We start from the raw sequence: 13,138 nt of genomic DNA, 5'->3' as shown, positions 1-13,138 counted from the left end.
AACGCAGAAGAGAAGGAAAGAGACAAGCTGGAACATGAACTGGTCCTGTGTGAACAACAAGGTCCAGAGGTCCCATTATGTCTTTGTTTGTCCAACACACAGACATAAACATATAAACTCAGACCCAGACACATGTTCTTTATGATTATTTTCATTAATTATTTAAATTAAAAGTCTTAACTGCCCTGGTTAAGTGAAAGAGATAAGCTTTTCGTCCAAACCAGGGTGAACACATCAGTCAGTTTTCAATACTTCTCTCAAACTCTTTTTCTTACTATTCTCTTATGCTGAAACAGGAAGTTTCCACTGGTACGTTATGTTTAGAGATGCAACTGACCCTGTGAACTCTATAAAAAAGTTTTGCCTCAGTTGCAAACATTTCCTCTCTGAACAATGAAAATTTTCAAAATAAATGCTGGTAAATAACACACACATATAACCAGGGTTGGGGAGTAACCAATTACATGCCATCAGGATTACATAATAAGATTACAAAAAATAATTCACTATAATCAGGCCAGATTATATTTGAAAAAGATGTATAATTATATTACATTGTCAAGGATTACTTGATTACAGTTTGTTGAAAAAACAGAATGCTTTTTTCAATTTTTTGTTGTAGTTTGTTATTTTTTGTTGTTTTTTATATGGTGGGTACATACTGTAAATGTTTAGTTTTGAAGTAATCCAAAAGTGTTCAGATTCCAATGTTTTTGTAATCCATTGGATTGTGTCACTAATAACAAAAGATGCTACATAATTTGTATTCAGTACATTGTTTAAAAAAACATACAAGCATTTAGTACAAGTTTTAATAATACAAGATAATTAAAGTAAACATTTCTAGTATTTGCTGTCAGAACTAAACATGAGTTCTAACTTTTTTACCTGAAATGATGAGTTGAATGAATGTACTGTACAGTACAGTAGTTCAATCAACTCATTAAATTAAGTTTCCAAAGAAAAATCATCAGCATATTAGCAGACCACCCCCACACACACACAGACACACACACCAAAAAAAAGTTCAAAAAAAATTGTTCAAAGTAATCTGAGAAACCAATTAGTCATTATTTAAGTCATTGCGCACTAAGTTTTTTACGTTGAAACAAATAGTGTGTGTAACTAATCTAACCCAACCCTGAAAATAACCATTTATATCAATGCTTTTAATCAAGCAATCATTTTTCTAAGTATCTCAATTATATGTCTGATCATTTCCTGAAGAGTTAACAACATAGGTGGAGCAACATTGCTAGAAAACAAATGGGTAATAGGGAGGATGTTAAAAAAAAGATGTCAATAAGTACATTTTTCAGAGCAGTGTCTAATAAGTCAAACTAAAGTGTGCCAACTGAACCACAAAATGACAAAAATGAGGTGGAGAACAAGCGTCAGAGGATGTAAATGAGCTCTTGCAGGAATTGCACTTGGTGATGTCAGCCAGTGGAAAAACATGTCACTGCTTTAAATCAGACACTGCTGCTGGTCTCAAGATGAAGCTTTGAAAAGCTCAGAGGTAAAACTTTAATGATTCCCAGCCTTCAATGTTTCCAGCATCCTCTTGTTTTCCTTTCTCTATAATGAGCACAACCAATCACAGATCTAGATCCTTGGCACCTTTGAGAACTTGATAACAAGGGTTCCTGGTCAGCGATGCAAAGTGGGGAGAGATGAAACACTCGACAACATCGCTTCATGCTGGGAAGTCATATCTCTGCCGACGTCTGTAGCAACAGACAAGCAACACAGAATTGACGTATTTTGTGTGAGCTTACAGTAAATAATGGTTGCTGTCTCTGCTGACCTCCTGGGCGTAAGAATCTTAATTTCTTGCATAGGACTTGTGGGTAATGTATTTCTTGTCCTCTCCATCATTCAGACTAAGTTCTCCCGAGTTAAATCCTTTGAGTTGTTTCTTTTGGGACTGGCTGCAGCCAACTTGGAGGAGATTCTCATTGTGAACATCTATGACATCATCCTCTTGACATCCTACTCTGTCATCAGCTCTTGGACGTGTCAGTTACTCAAGTTCCTGACTGTATTTGGTGAAAGTGCCAGCATCCTCTTCACCGTCCTCATCAGCATCTTTCGCTACCAGAAGCTGCGGGACGCTGACAAAAGGGTCAACCTCCCGATCTTCCTGGACAGCATAAGGTCAGCCTGGATAATGAGTGGGATTTGTGTGCTGCTCTCTATGCTGCTGAGCATTCCCATTTTTGCTATCAACGTTCAAGACTCGGGGGCAGAGAACATCTCAAAAAACGCCATCGGCTGCCCTCCGGACTTCTTTATGTGTAGTAAAAACGATTGTCCCATAAGAAACGGGGTCTACAAGTACATGTTCATTGTTTTGTGCAACCTACTGCCTCTGATCATCGTCACGTTCACTGGCTGTCTCATCATCACAGTGCTGCTGAACCAGAGGAAGACGGTGACACCGGTGGTGAGTGTGAGCGGGTCGAGCCAGTTCGCCAGGAAGAGCAAAGGTCCTAGGCTCCAGAGAAGCACCATAGCTGTACTGGCAGCTATGGGATTGTTCCAGGTAGACTGGACTCTCTACGTGATCTTCCAACTGAGTTTTAGCCCTGTTGACTTTCCTTTTTGGGCTGAAATTGAGTTCTTTATCTCAATTTCTTATACGTCCATCAGTCCGTACGTGTATGGGATTGGAAATAACTTCTTCTCTCTCAAGAACTTCATAAAGAAGTAATTTGAGGTCTTGTTTTTAGTAATATAATATAGCAATATATATTTACTGTAATAAATCATAAAATGACCATGAGATGAACATGATAAGTTGAAATATTATCCTCTCTGACAACAACACCACAGCTCCTTTGACTCTGGCTCCAACTTGCTTGGACTGTTGCATATTGCTCCTTTAAGCCAAAACAAATATCTATGTTTATTGCTTGCCAATAAACATATAAATACTGACAGTGATGTTATGCCACTAAACTCACTGAATTAGTTCAGGGAAAGAAGAGTTTGACATTTTCTCAAAACTTCACCTTGCTCAGACATTTCATCATTAAACAGATTAGAGCCTTCTGTTGCAGTTTATATGAAATTATAAAGTCCCTCTAGTACAAGTTTTTCTTTTCAGTTAAAGTTAGTTTTCAGTCCCAATATTTAATATACATTTTTTTAAATTATCCTCATAGCAAATGCCTTTTTTTTCATGACAAAAGCACCGCAGGACTGGCTGAAAAACAATCAAGTACAATTGTGTGAAAAACTTTGGGTGGGATGCATTGTTACAAAAATACCAGCAAGTTAGATAATAAAAGACAGAAGAAGAAAACTATATACAGTAATTGGAATATTTTTAATATAATAAAATATACAATATTTAAATACAATATTGTGTATGAGGACATATAAATATATAAGAAATAAATATAGAAAGTAGTGAAAGGTTGCATAGTTTTGTAAAAAGTTGTACAACACGTAATAACATTTTCTTTGACGCCCATGTATATAATGTCTAATAATGAATTGTAAACATACTTATAATGCATTATATTGTTCTAAGCACTCATAGATATTCATAATGCTGTTAAACAATAATCACAACACATCATAAAGCATTTTATAATTACACAAGGTCATGTATCATAATACTTCATAATTGCAGAAACATTTTACTTAAAGCAAACAATGAACATTCATAGTGACTTATAACCAGATTGTAATGTATTATATATGCCTGTGCCACAGGATTTTCATTAACTTGATTTTAACTATGGAAATTACAATATACTTTACCTTGTAAACATATTATACATTAGATTATAATTCATCACAGGTGCCATAGAAAGTGTTAACCAAAATGCTTTGCTCCTGGAAATCCTTTCTTATAGTCTGAAATAAACAAATGTTTATTAGGCATTATAAAATGGTTATAATGTATTACAGGAATGAGAATTATAATACACAATGATTCTTGCTAAATAATGTCTAATAATTATTGTTGTAAATTATTCTGAATATTTATGAGCACTTATAAGTATATTCCTACATTGCTAAAGCTCAGTATAACCCACTGTATGTATATTGAAAATGTATTACAATGTATTATAGACATGGGTAGTTAGATGCTTTCTTACAGCCTGAAATATACAAATGATTGTAATGCATTATAAAGTGGTTATAATGTATGACATTTAACCATATAAGTCATTATAATATGCTTTAGAATGTCTTATGGGTTTTGTTATAAATCATTGTGAATATTAATGAATGCTTATTACTATAATTATGCATTGCTAAAGCACACTATAACCTTTATTATAAGTGTGTTTATGATACATTATAATGCATTATAGGTGCCATACAACGTGTTAACCAAATGTTTTTTGTTGCTGGAGATGCTTCCTTACAGCCTGAAATAAACACTAACAACCATGCAAACCACCGTGACCTGTGTTTACAGTACAGTAAGTTGAGTGAAGAAGTAATTCTGTCCCCCACATCGTCTCACACAGAGAATCAACACTGATAACTTGACCCAGTGACCTCTCTCAGTTCTCTGCTGCTCTCTCACTGGAATGTAAATACAGTTGTTTTGTATTTGTGGATAAGATATGCAGCTGTGTGCTGCATGTAGATGTGACACTGAACACCAAAGTGATCATTTATTGACATCCCACTGCCTTAAATGAAAAGTTTGTCTCTCATACATTTAGACTCTTGCCCCAGCTGTATCTGCAAGTTTAGGAGAATATTTAAATCTTGTGGTTAGGCTCTGTAACGTCACTGAAAAGACTCAATGGCTCCCGTTGAAAGTGAAAGTGATTATACATAGGCCACATATTAGTCACTGGGTCTGACTGTGACCAATTTAGATAGATGTATTTAGGATGATATTACATCTCTGCTAATATGGGTTTAAAATGTGCCTTTTAAGTTTGAAATTATTATCTATAAAAATAACTACAGTGAATGTGTGAGATTCTTGAGCTTCCTACAGAAAAGCAAACTTTACAATTATCTTTACAGGCAAAAAATTACATATAATACAACAAAACAGTCAATATTGCTATGAGGCAATGAACACACTTGGTCATTCTTCTCTGTTTTAACATCTTAATCTGGACCTTAAATGTAATCCTGAAAAAATGTGAATTACTTTAAACTATAAATCACGTCCACTCTCCAATTCAAAAGCAATCCCTTATTAACACTAGTTTTAAATCCCCGTTCATGGTCATTTTAAAATTTATCTGACGGTTGTGACAGAACCATACAAAGTCTGTGCACTATTAATTGCCTGTGCTGCCACTGCTCATTTTACATTTGTGACGTCACAATCTGGAAGCTGTAAGTACATACTGTATTGTTCGTTATGCAAGTTAAATAACAGACTCACTCATTAAAGAGTTCCTACACTGGTCTCTTCAAATATTTAAAATATATTGCACAATCTACAATTTAAGAATAAGATCAGGACTATTTTTGTGGTGTCACAAGATAGGAGCAATTATCTTAAATGTAGTGGTGAAATATTAAAAAGAATGTGTGTCTTGTTTTAATTGTAGTATGCCAATAATGAAAAACAAGTTATAGGGGAGACTGGGGCATCTTGTCATGAATTTTGGTTTCATTTCAATTTCTTGGCCTCACTCATTTTCCTTATTAAATTCTAAAGTCCTAAATTCTTCTGCAGAAATTAAAATTTTTAGATTTTTACCTCACACTTTAGTATAGACCTATAAATGGTTAAGTACAGAATGTGCATTTGTGAGAAGTTGACTCATTACTAGATAAGTTGTCACAATATATGTAGGGGAAATAGTTACATTAACAAATGAGAACATGTGTAAATGCAGAGACTTTCTACACCCATTTGGTTTATTTGGAGAAATATTTACCAGCGTTGCCTACCTCACTGCCCTATGCATTATGCCTGGTAGTGCACTGCCATTGTTAGTATTTCATTATTTAATTTTGAGCCATTTTAACAGGCTTCCCTTTGTGCTTCCTGCCTTCTTTATTTTCCTCCTTCTGTTTGCGTAGCCCCACAAAAAGATATTTTATCTTTAAAAATGTTTTATTAAGTACAAGCTTATGCTCCCACCAATGTATTTCAACCATTTTGGGGGCAAACCATTTGTAATCATTTAATTACTCTTTCTAACACTGTGTGAAGCAGTACATCAATACACACAGTGCTGTCTACGTGTTTGCTTAACAACCACCACCACCAACTTTAGCAGCTAGCAAAGTTGGCTTCTGCAAGGCTGCAGCTGGGTAATGCATACTGTGGCAAACTGCCACATGTGATGATTTGCCCCCGAAAGCACTGAGACAACTTGCCCCAGTGGGACATGTTTGCTATAACTAGCTATAAGACAAGCTAGCATAGGACTTTGGTTTAGGCATCAAAATACACTTTTTCTTTCTCTTTGCAAAATTAACACAATTGAATATACCTACTTATCAAAGTTTTTATTACTTAAAGTTTTTTTTTTTTTTTTTTTACTTTAATGGTTATGGTTAAAATATAAACATTTATCTCACCTCTGATTACAGGAACATATAATGCATGGCAAGAACAAATGACTTCAGTACAGTAAGTTGCACATAACACTGTTAATATTTTTTGAAAGCTCCCCCTGGTGTTGGAAATATAACCAGTAGGACAACTTACCCATGTGACAAAATGCCCCACTCTCCACTATTCATTAAGAGTTTTAGACATTCTCAAAATAATGTGAAACCACCCTGTCTGGTGTTGCTGTTATGTTTTTGCACAACTCTAACCTCCTGCTTTTTCTATCTGTTCATCTTTCAAAGGGATAGTTCACCCCAAAATGAAAATTCAGTCAGTATCTACATCATCTCACCCTTATGCCGACTGAGGGTTGGGTTTATTTTGGTAATCCACAAAACGCTGCTGGAGTTTCACAGGGAAACAGTGTTGCAGAGTCCCCCGAGCAGTTGAAGTGAATGGTTACCAGTTTTCAAATGTAAAAAACAACTGGAAAAAAAAAATCATAAATGCCTCCATACAGCTCATCTGGTATAATCCAAGTCTCCTAAAGTCCCAACATGCCGTTTGCACACTGTCACACCACACACACACAGTTCAGACAGTGTGCATGTGTAAACGAATGTGATTCCAAGCCAAGGATCTACAGTGGAGATTCAGGCTAAAAACATCACATGAATAACATTTTTTTCATCCACTTGGCATGTTGGGCACTTTAGGAGACTTGGATACCAGACGAGCAGTATAGCGGCATTTATGATTTTTTTCCCAGTTGTTTTTTATATATGAAAACTGGTTACCATTCACTTCCATTGTTTGGGAGATTCTGCAACACTGTTTTCCTTTGAAACTGCAGTGTTTTGTGGACTGAAAAACTAAACTGGTCTGTCAATTGGCATGAGGGTGAGTAGATAATGACTGAATTTTCATTTTTAGGCGAACTATCCCTTTAAGAAAACAGTTTGAATTCAATATTCAATAAATACATTCAATCTGAACACAGGGTAATTGTCAGTGCTTCTCAAAACATTTCCTGGTACTGGCAAAATGAGAAAAAAAAATACTATTGGCATTATTGTAATATTAGAGTACTTTTATGGAAGGCCACTGTCATATTGTGTAGAATAAATGAGAATTGTCTTAATATGAAAAACGTGCAAACTAACTGCCTTTCAGGGTATATCCCTCACGACCAAATATTGGCGTGTTTTTTTTTTTTCCAAAGCCTAACAAGTTGACATACTGTAGGATGAAGGGAGCACAGGGAACTGCCCTGCAGGAAAACGCTGCAGCGGATCGCCACGAGATCTCCACGTGGAGCACAAAAGATGATGGGTACGTTCATGAGGGCTTCTTCTTTCCCACTTCCTCGTCCTGGTTAAACCCCGCCTTGCTGGTTTAATAACGTATTACTGTTGGCGTTATGATAATTCGGTCTTTCCACGTGTGTAGAGTGAGGTACAAACTTACATTATAGGCTAATATTTGAAGGGAAGTCATGTTGTGTTCTTGCTGTGTGTCTTATTTTAATGCCACCAACCAGAAAACACAAACGACTCAGATGACATTTAATTTAATTCAACTGAAAATGTAATTTGGGGGTAACGCAGTGTCTGTAGTCCTACGCCTTCGTAATAACAATTGTGACACTCGCCATGTTTATTAACTGTATTACTTCTTTATTTAAATATATTTTCTCGGAGCATCGAGCCATTGACCACAGCCCAACCCCCTCCCCTCCGCACTGATTCAGAACTGCACAGGACATTAAAGCCATCTCCCACTGCGTTTCACTTAATAATAATAATAATAAAAAAAAAAGGAAATTAAAAAAAAGGAAAAAAAGAAAAGTGATTAATTCGGACATTGCTGTATTTTAAGTCAGCTCGAACAAATGAGTTAAAGTCACATTCCAGATAAGTTTGGTTTATTAATTCTGACGCCAGCAGGGGGATTTTCTAGCCATATGTATGAGGAATATCCACCAAATTTAGACATAATTAAAGAAGGGTTATAGATAGTATCGATAGAATCGATAGAAAATAGTTGACACAGCCTAAGAGGACATTAATTTAAACCAGTTGTGTCACAGAATTAAATTGAAGAGTATATAGCTCAACGATTGGGTTATTGCTATTCATAGTGTAAGTGTCAGTTTAATTATCCTTATTATATTTTGTAGTGGTCAAATCCTCCAGCACATTGTGACCTTAAGGTTATGGGCAACATTTTGGCTAAAAGGTCTACTTCAGATATTTTCTTTTTGACTAAACTTAAAGTTTTGTCTTGAAATAAATCAGCTACACAATGCAAGGTAATAAACAGCCCCCAACGAACTCGTCCAGTTTCCTGTTCAACAGCGTTTGTGGCGACCCTGGTGGCGAAAGAGTAACAATATAATAACTTGCTATTATGTATAATTATTGCAATAAAATTTTATTTGGCGAAATATTCATTTAATTTTTTAACTGTAACAAATCGCCTCCATCTTATCACAGAAACAAACTCGTTTCTTTGCAATATATATTTATATTCATGCAATTCTGGAAAAAAGTGAACCTTTCGCTGTTGTATTTTATTATTATGCACTAATGTTTTATTTAGACAAATATTTTTAATGCAATGCTTCGCGGTCATCTTATTATAGAAACAAAGCCATTCAACGTCCTTTGAGTTGTGTATTTTGGAAGTTGTAGATGCAGATGTTGTGTTTGTTTATTACGCAATGAAGGTTTATTTAGTTAATTTTTTCGACTGCAACGTTTCGCCGCCATCTTGCGAGAAAAGAAGCCCGTCAAGCCTGGTTTGCAGAGCATGTTTTGCAGTAATGTTACTGTATTTTAATTATCGCGCAACAAAGTATCAAATATTTGTTTTTGTGTCTTTTAAACTATGTTCGCCGCCATCTTCTCAGAGAAACAAAGCCAGTCTGTTTTGCGGCGTGTAGTTGTAGAGAAGGTAAACTACACATTATTGATATAGACTGTGCAGGTTAATTTTGATACCTCATCGCCAGTGAATATTAACAAGGTGCTATGTTACAAAGTAACTTTTTATCGTGGTGTTTTTAAGCAAAAGTCAGGCCCCTGACACCATGATGACCCAACTGGCCGTTGAAGTCCTCCGGGGGGAGCGTGCGCATTGGCTACTGGAGCTCAACCGCCATGGTGAACGTGTTACGTCACAGCCCGAGAGCACGGATGTGTGTGTATGTATGTGTGTGAGAGAAAGAAGGGCAGCGAGGAGAGTGTGTGTTTGTGTTTCTGGTTCAGAGAGGGTGCGAATGGAAATGTGAACGTAAAGGTGGAAGAAGTAAAGGAAATAGAAACAGAGGAGGAGAAAGTGAAGTACGCATCCGAAACATTTTCGCGCAAACTTGCAGAGAGTTACCGGCGCGCGGACTGACTGAGCTGGAGGTGGGAAGAAGCGAAAAAAAAAAAAAAAAAAAAAAACCTCCGGGATGTTGCTGGACTCCCGCTTCCGCGCCATTGAAGGGGGGTGATATTATTGTGCATGCGCTTTGGCTTCGCTGCGTGCACGCTGCTCGGGTCGGTCGATGCAAGCGAGCACAGTGGCGTGGCTCTCGGCCTCCATTTGCCAGTTTGTGTTTGTGTTCGAGGGATTCACCGAGGCCATATCGGCGGCTACGACGACGCGCAACAGTTGGAGTTTCACCGCGGACGTTGTTATTAACTCGCCGCCGTTGAGCAGGAGGCATCCAGCGGGCGCTGAAAGGTGAGGCGTTAGTGAAACCTGCAACTTTTCCAACTTGGTGAGTGGTGGAGCGGGAGGCCTTCCTCTCTAGAGCTGCTGCGGTGTGTGAGGAAGAAAGAGCTGGTGTCAAACAACTTAAATTCTCAACAGTGGCTTCTTATTTTAACAGGAAAAATAGTTACGCGGAGGACAGTTGGGAGTTTGTGTTGTAAACGTGCAGGTGATTGCCTGTTTGAGACGCTCGGTCGGACACTTAACACCTTTAGACTGCATCATCTGTTCATTGGTGTGATTAATAAATTGACCCAGGCAGGGCAGGGCGATAAAAAAAAACAGGTTGCCTTTATGTTGTCCTCTTGTCGTCGACGGAGAGGATTTCATTTGAGCTGTAAAGGTTGACAGGATTTAGGAAATGTCCATTTTGAGTGTTTCGTGCGTACTTAATATCCAGGTCTGTCCCAGCATTTCAGCCATGTCCTCCCCACGGTGATAATAGCAAGGCTATTGGCCAGTCAAGCCAGAGTGGTCTGGCAGCCCAAGGCACGAAGGCAAAGTCCACTTTCTCACTCTGCGAAGAGAAATTATATATTAAACTAAATAAAAACTCAAACATTAACCCCTTTGTACCATTTGTTAGTCTGCATATTGTATTGTTACTCATAATTATGGTTATAAGAGGTGCAAGTTAAGGATATAGGTAGGTAGATTGTTCTTCATTAAGAGAAAAAAAGGATAGTAAATAAAAACAAAACAAAACTAGGCAATACGATACAAAGAGTATAAACCAAGGTATAAAATGTGTTTTTAAAAGGGGGGGGTGCAATAGACTATGCATTCAGGAAATAGGTGTGAAATGTGCAAAACAGTACAAAAATAATTTAAAAAGCAGTACAGAGTCCTTGTGTGTAGTTATTTTCATACAATATGAAATGTATTAAAACAGTACAAACAGAGTCAACATGTTATATATATGATATAGAGGCATATTTGTTTGGTGTTTTTTTTTAAAAAATAATTCTTTTAGATTTTTTTTAGTTTTAATAATTCCTACCACATTTTTTCCCCCTGTTGAGTCAGTTTTGTGGTTCATCACACTGGTCCAGATTTCAGTCAACACATCATGTGTTTTACTCTGTAGTCTGTAAATAATCGTGTGCAACATCATGACAACACATCCTCATTTTAATAGGATGTCAAATAAGGCTGCACGATACTGTAAAATGAAATCATTGGGATTAGATTGACAGATACCTGAATTGTAATGTGATTCATGATTAGTGGGGTGTAGGGCTAGGTGATATAGCTCATAAACTGTATCTATATTTTTTTTAGGCTGTTCTGCAGTGTACATGTGTATCTCTGTTCACATTTTCTCTAAGATTGCATACTGTAATTATGACAAATTTGTATGCATGACAAAATATTCCCAAAATGAGATTTTTGATAAGTAATCATCAGAAATGTTGGTAAATAGAACAGCTTAGGCTGGAGATATACTTGCTGTTTAACCATGCATTTGCGTTTACGTATGCGTAGCATTCATTTCTGAGGATGCGCACAACCATCACTCCAAATGGATGCAGGATAAGCCATGAAGCATAGGGATGCGTATGGAAACACATAGTTAAAAGCAAGTACATCTCTGGCCTAATAGAGCCTGAGAAGTTCAGAAAATGTAATTTTTCTATAACGCAGCTTTTAAAACCAGTAAAAGACAAGACTTGTGCCATATTACTGTATAACAAAGTTCAAAATTAAGATAATATCTAGTCTTATATCATGATATCGAGATGTTGCCAAGCCCTGGTGGGAATGATCATTTTTGCATTCATTTTGCAACTTTTATTTTCACTGTAAAAACTGTTAGTCATGAAGATGTGACATTTGTTGGGGTCTGAACCAAACAAACATGTTCTTGTTTTTTTTTGAAGAAGAAGAAGATTTGTAGGCCAGGACCTCTCTGCAGTGCTACAGTACTTAATTAGGATGCTATTCTGACACACAGAATTTCGGCTTCTGCGATTTGGGTATTGCACTCAGCTATAGTGCGACTTTGATAATATTTTGATCAATTGTGTAGTCTTAATGTCAAATTTGACGTCTTACATAAGCCCAGTAACAAAATAGGCCTTTTATATAACTGTTTATGTTAGATTTAGTTTGTAAATACATATTTTACATATTGTTACACAGTAAAACAAGTCACCACCAGCTCATCATAGGACTGCATATGGCCCCAGGTTGTAAATAAATGATAATTTCTCCATTAGTAGCTGATTTATTTTTCAGGAGGGGACAGCGACCCATCCTTAAAATTGTTCTGCAATGGTTTGATTTTTATTTGAATGTCTATTGGGCACAAAGAGCTGTCATATGAATCAGATCAGATATCTTGAAAATGTGGTCCGAGTGCTCTGTCTTTAGAAAATATTAGCATAACCAGTAATAGAGATGGTTGAATATCATTTCATTTTGCATTATATGAAAACAATGCTCTGATATGTATTATAGTCATGCAATTTCTTCCTTTGATTTCACAGAAGATTTACTCCTATGACTAGCTGAAAATGATAGTGTTTTAAACATTTTGTAAGATGAGCTCAAGGCTAAATGTGAAAATATTCACATTTAAGAAAGTAGAAAGCTTTTTTCCTTTAAAAAAAAATGATGATCAATCAATCAGTGTGATTATTTTTTCTTCAAACTTAATAGCAGACAGATAAGTAATTCATTGTTGCAGCTCTGTGCCCTTTATTTCTTGTCTGACAGTATTTACCCAGATTGGTTTGCCTGTAATTGCAGCATTGTTGAAGTTGTATTTGGCTTTTAATTTGGTTACTGTCTTATGCTTTTCACTATTTCTGTGTGGGTCATTAGCTCTGAAATGTATGTTGTACCTCTGAACATCACTGTACTACATAATTAATA

At 36.4% G+C, this 13,138-nt stretch overlaps 1 protein-coding gene across 1 annotated transcript; it reads left to right on the top strand.

Moving 5' to 3' along the window:
* Positions 1-1,786: 1,786 nt before the first annotated feature.
* Positions 1,787-2,713, top strand: ora6 (olfactory receptor class A related 6). The gene has a single exon (XM_084737730.1). The coding sequence runs from the start codon at positions 1,787-1,789 to the stop codon at positions 2,711-2,713; it is 927 nt and encodes a 308-aa protein (XP_084593856.1).
* The last annotated feature ends 10,425 nt before the right edge of the window (positions 2,714-13,138 follow it).

Source organism: Lutjanus erythropterus, chromosome 15 (assembly GCF_056507025.1).
Source record: "Lutjanus erythropterus isolate fLutEry1 chromosome 15, fLutEry1.hap2, whole genome shotgun sequence".
In the NCBI taxonomy this organism is placed as follows: Eukaryota; Metazoa; Chordata; class Actinopteri; order Lutjaniformes; family Lutjanidae; genus Lutjanus; species Lutjanus erythropterus.
The sequence above is the reverse complement of the archived record's forward strand: the minus strand, read 5'-3'. Positions and strand labels throughout refer to the sequence as shown.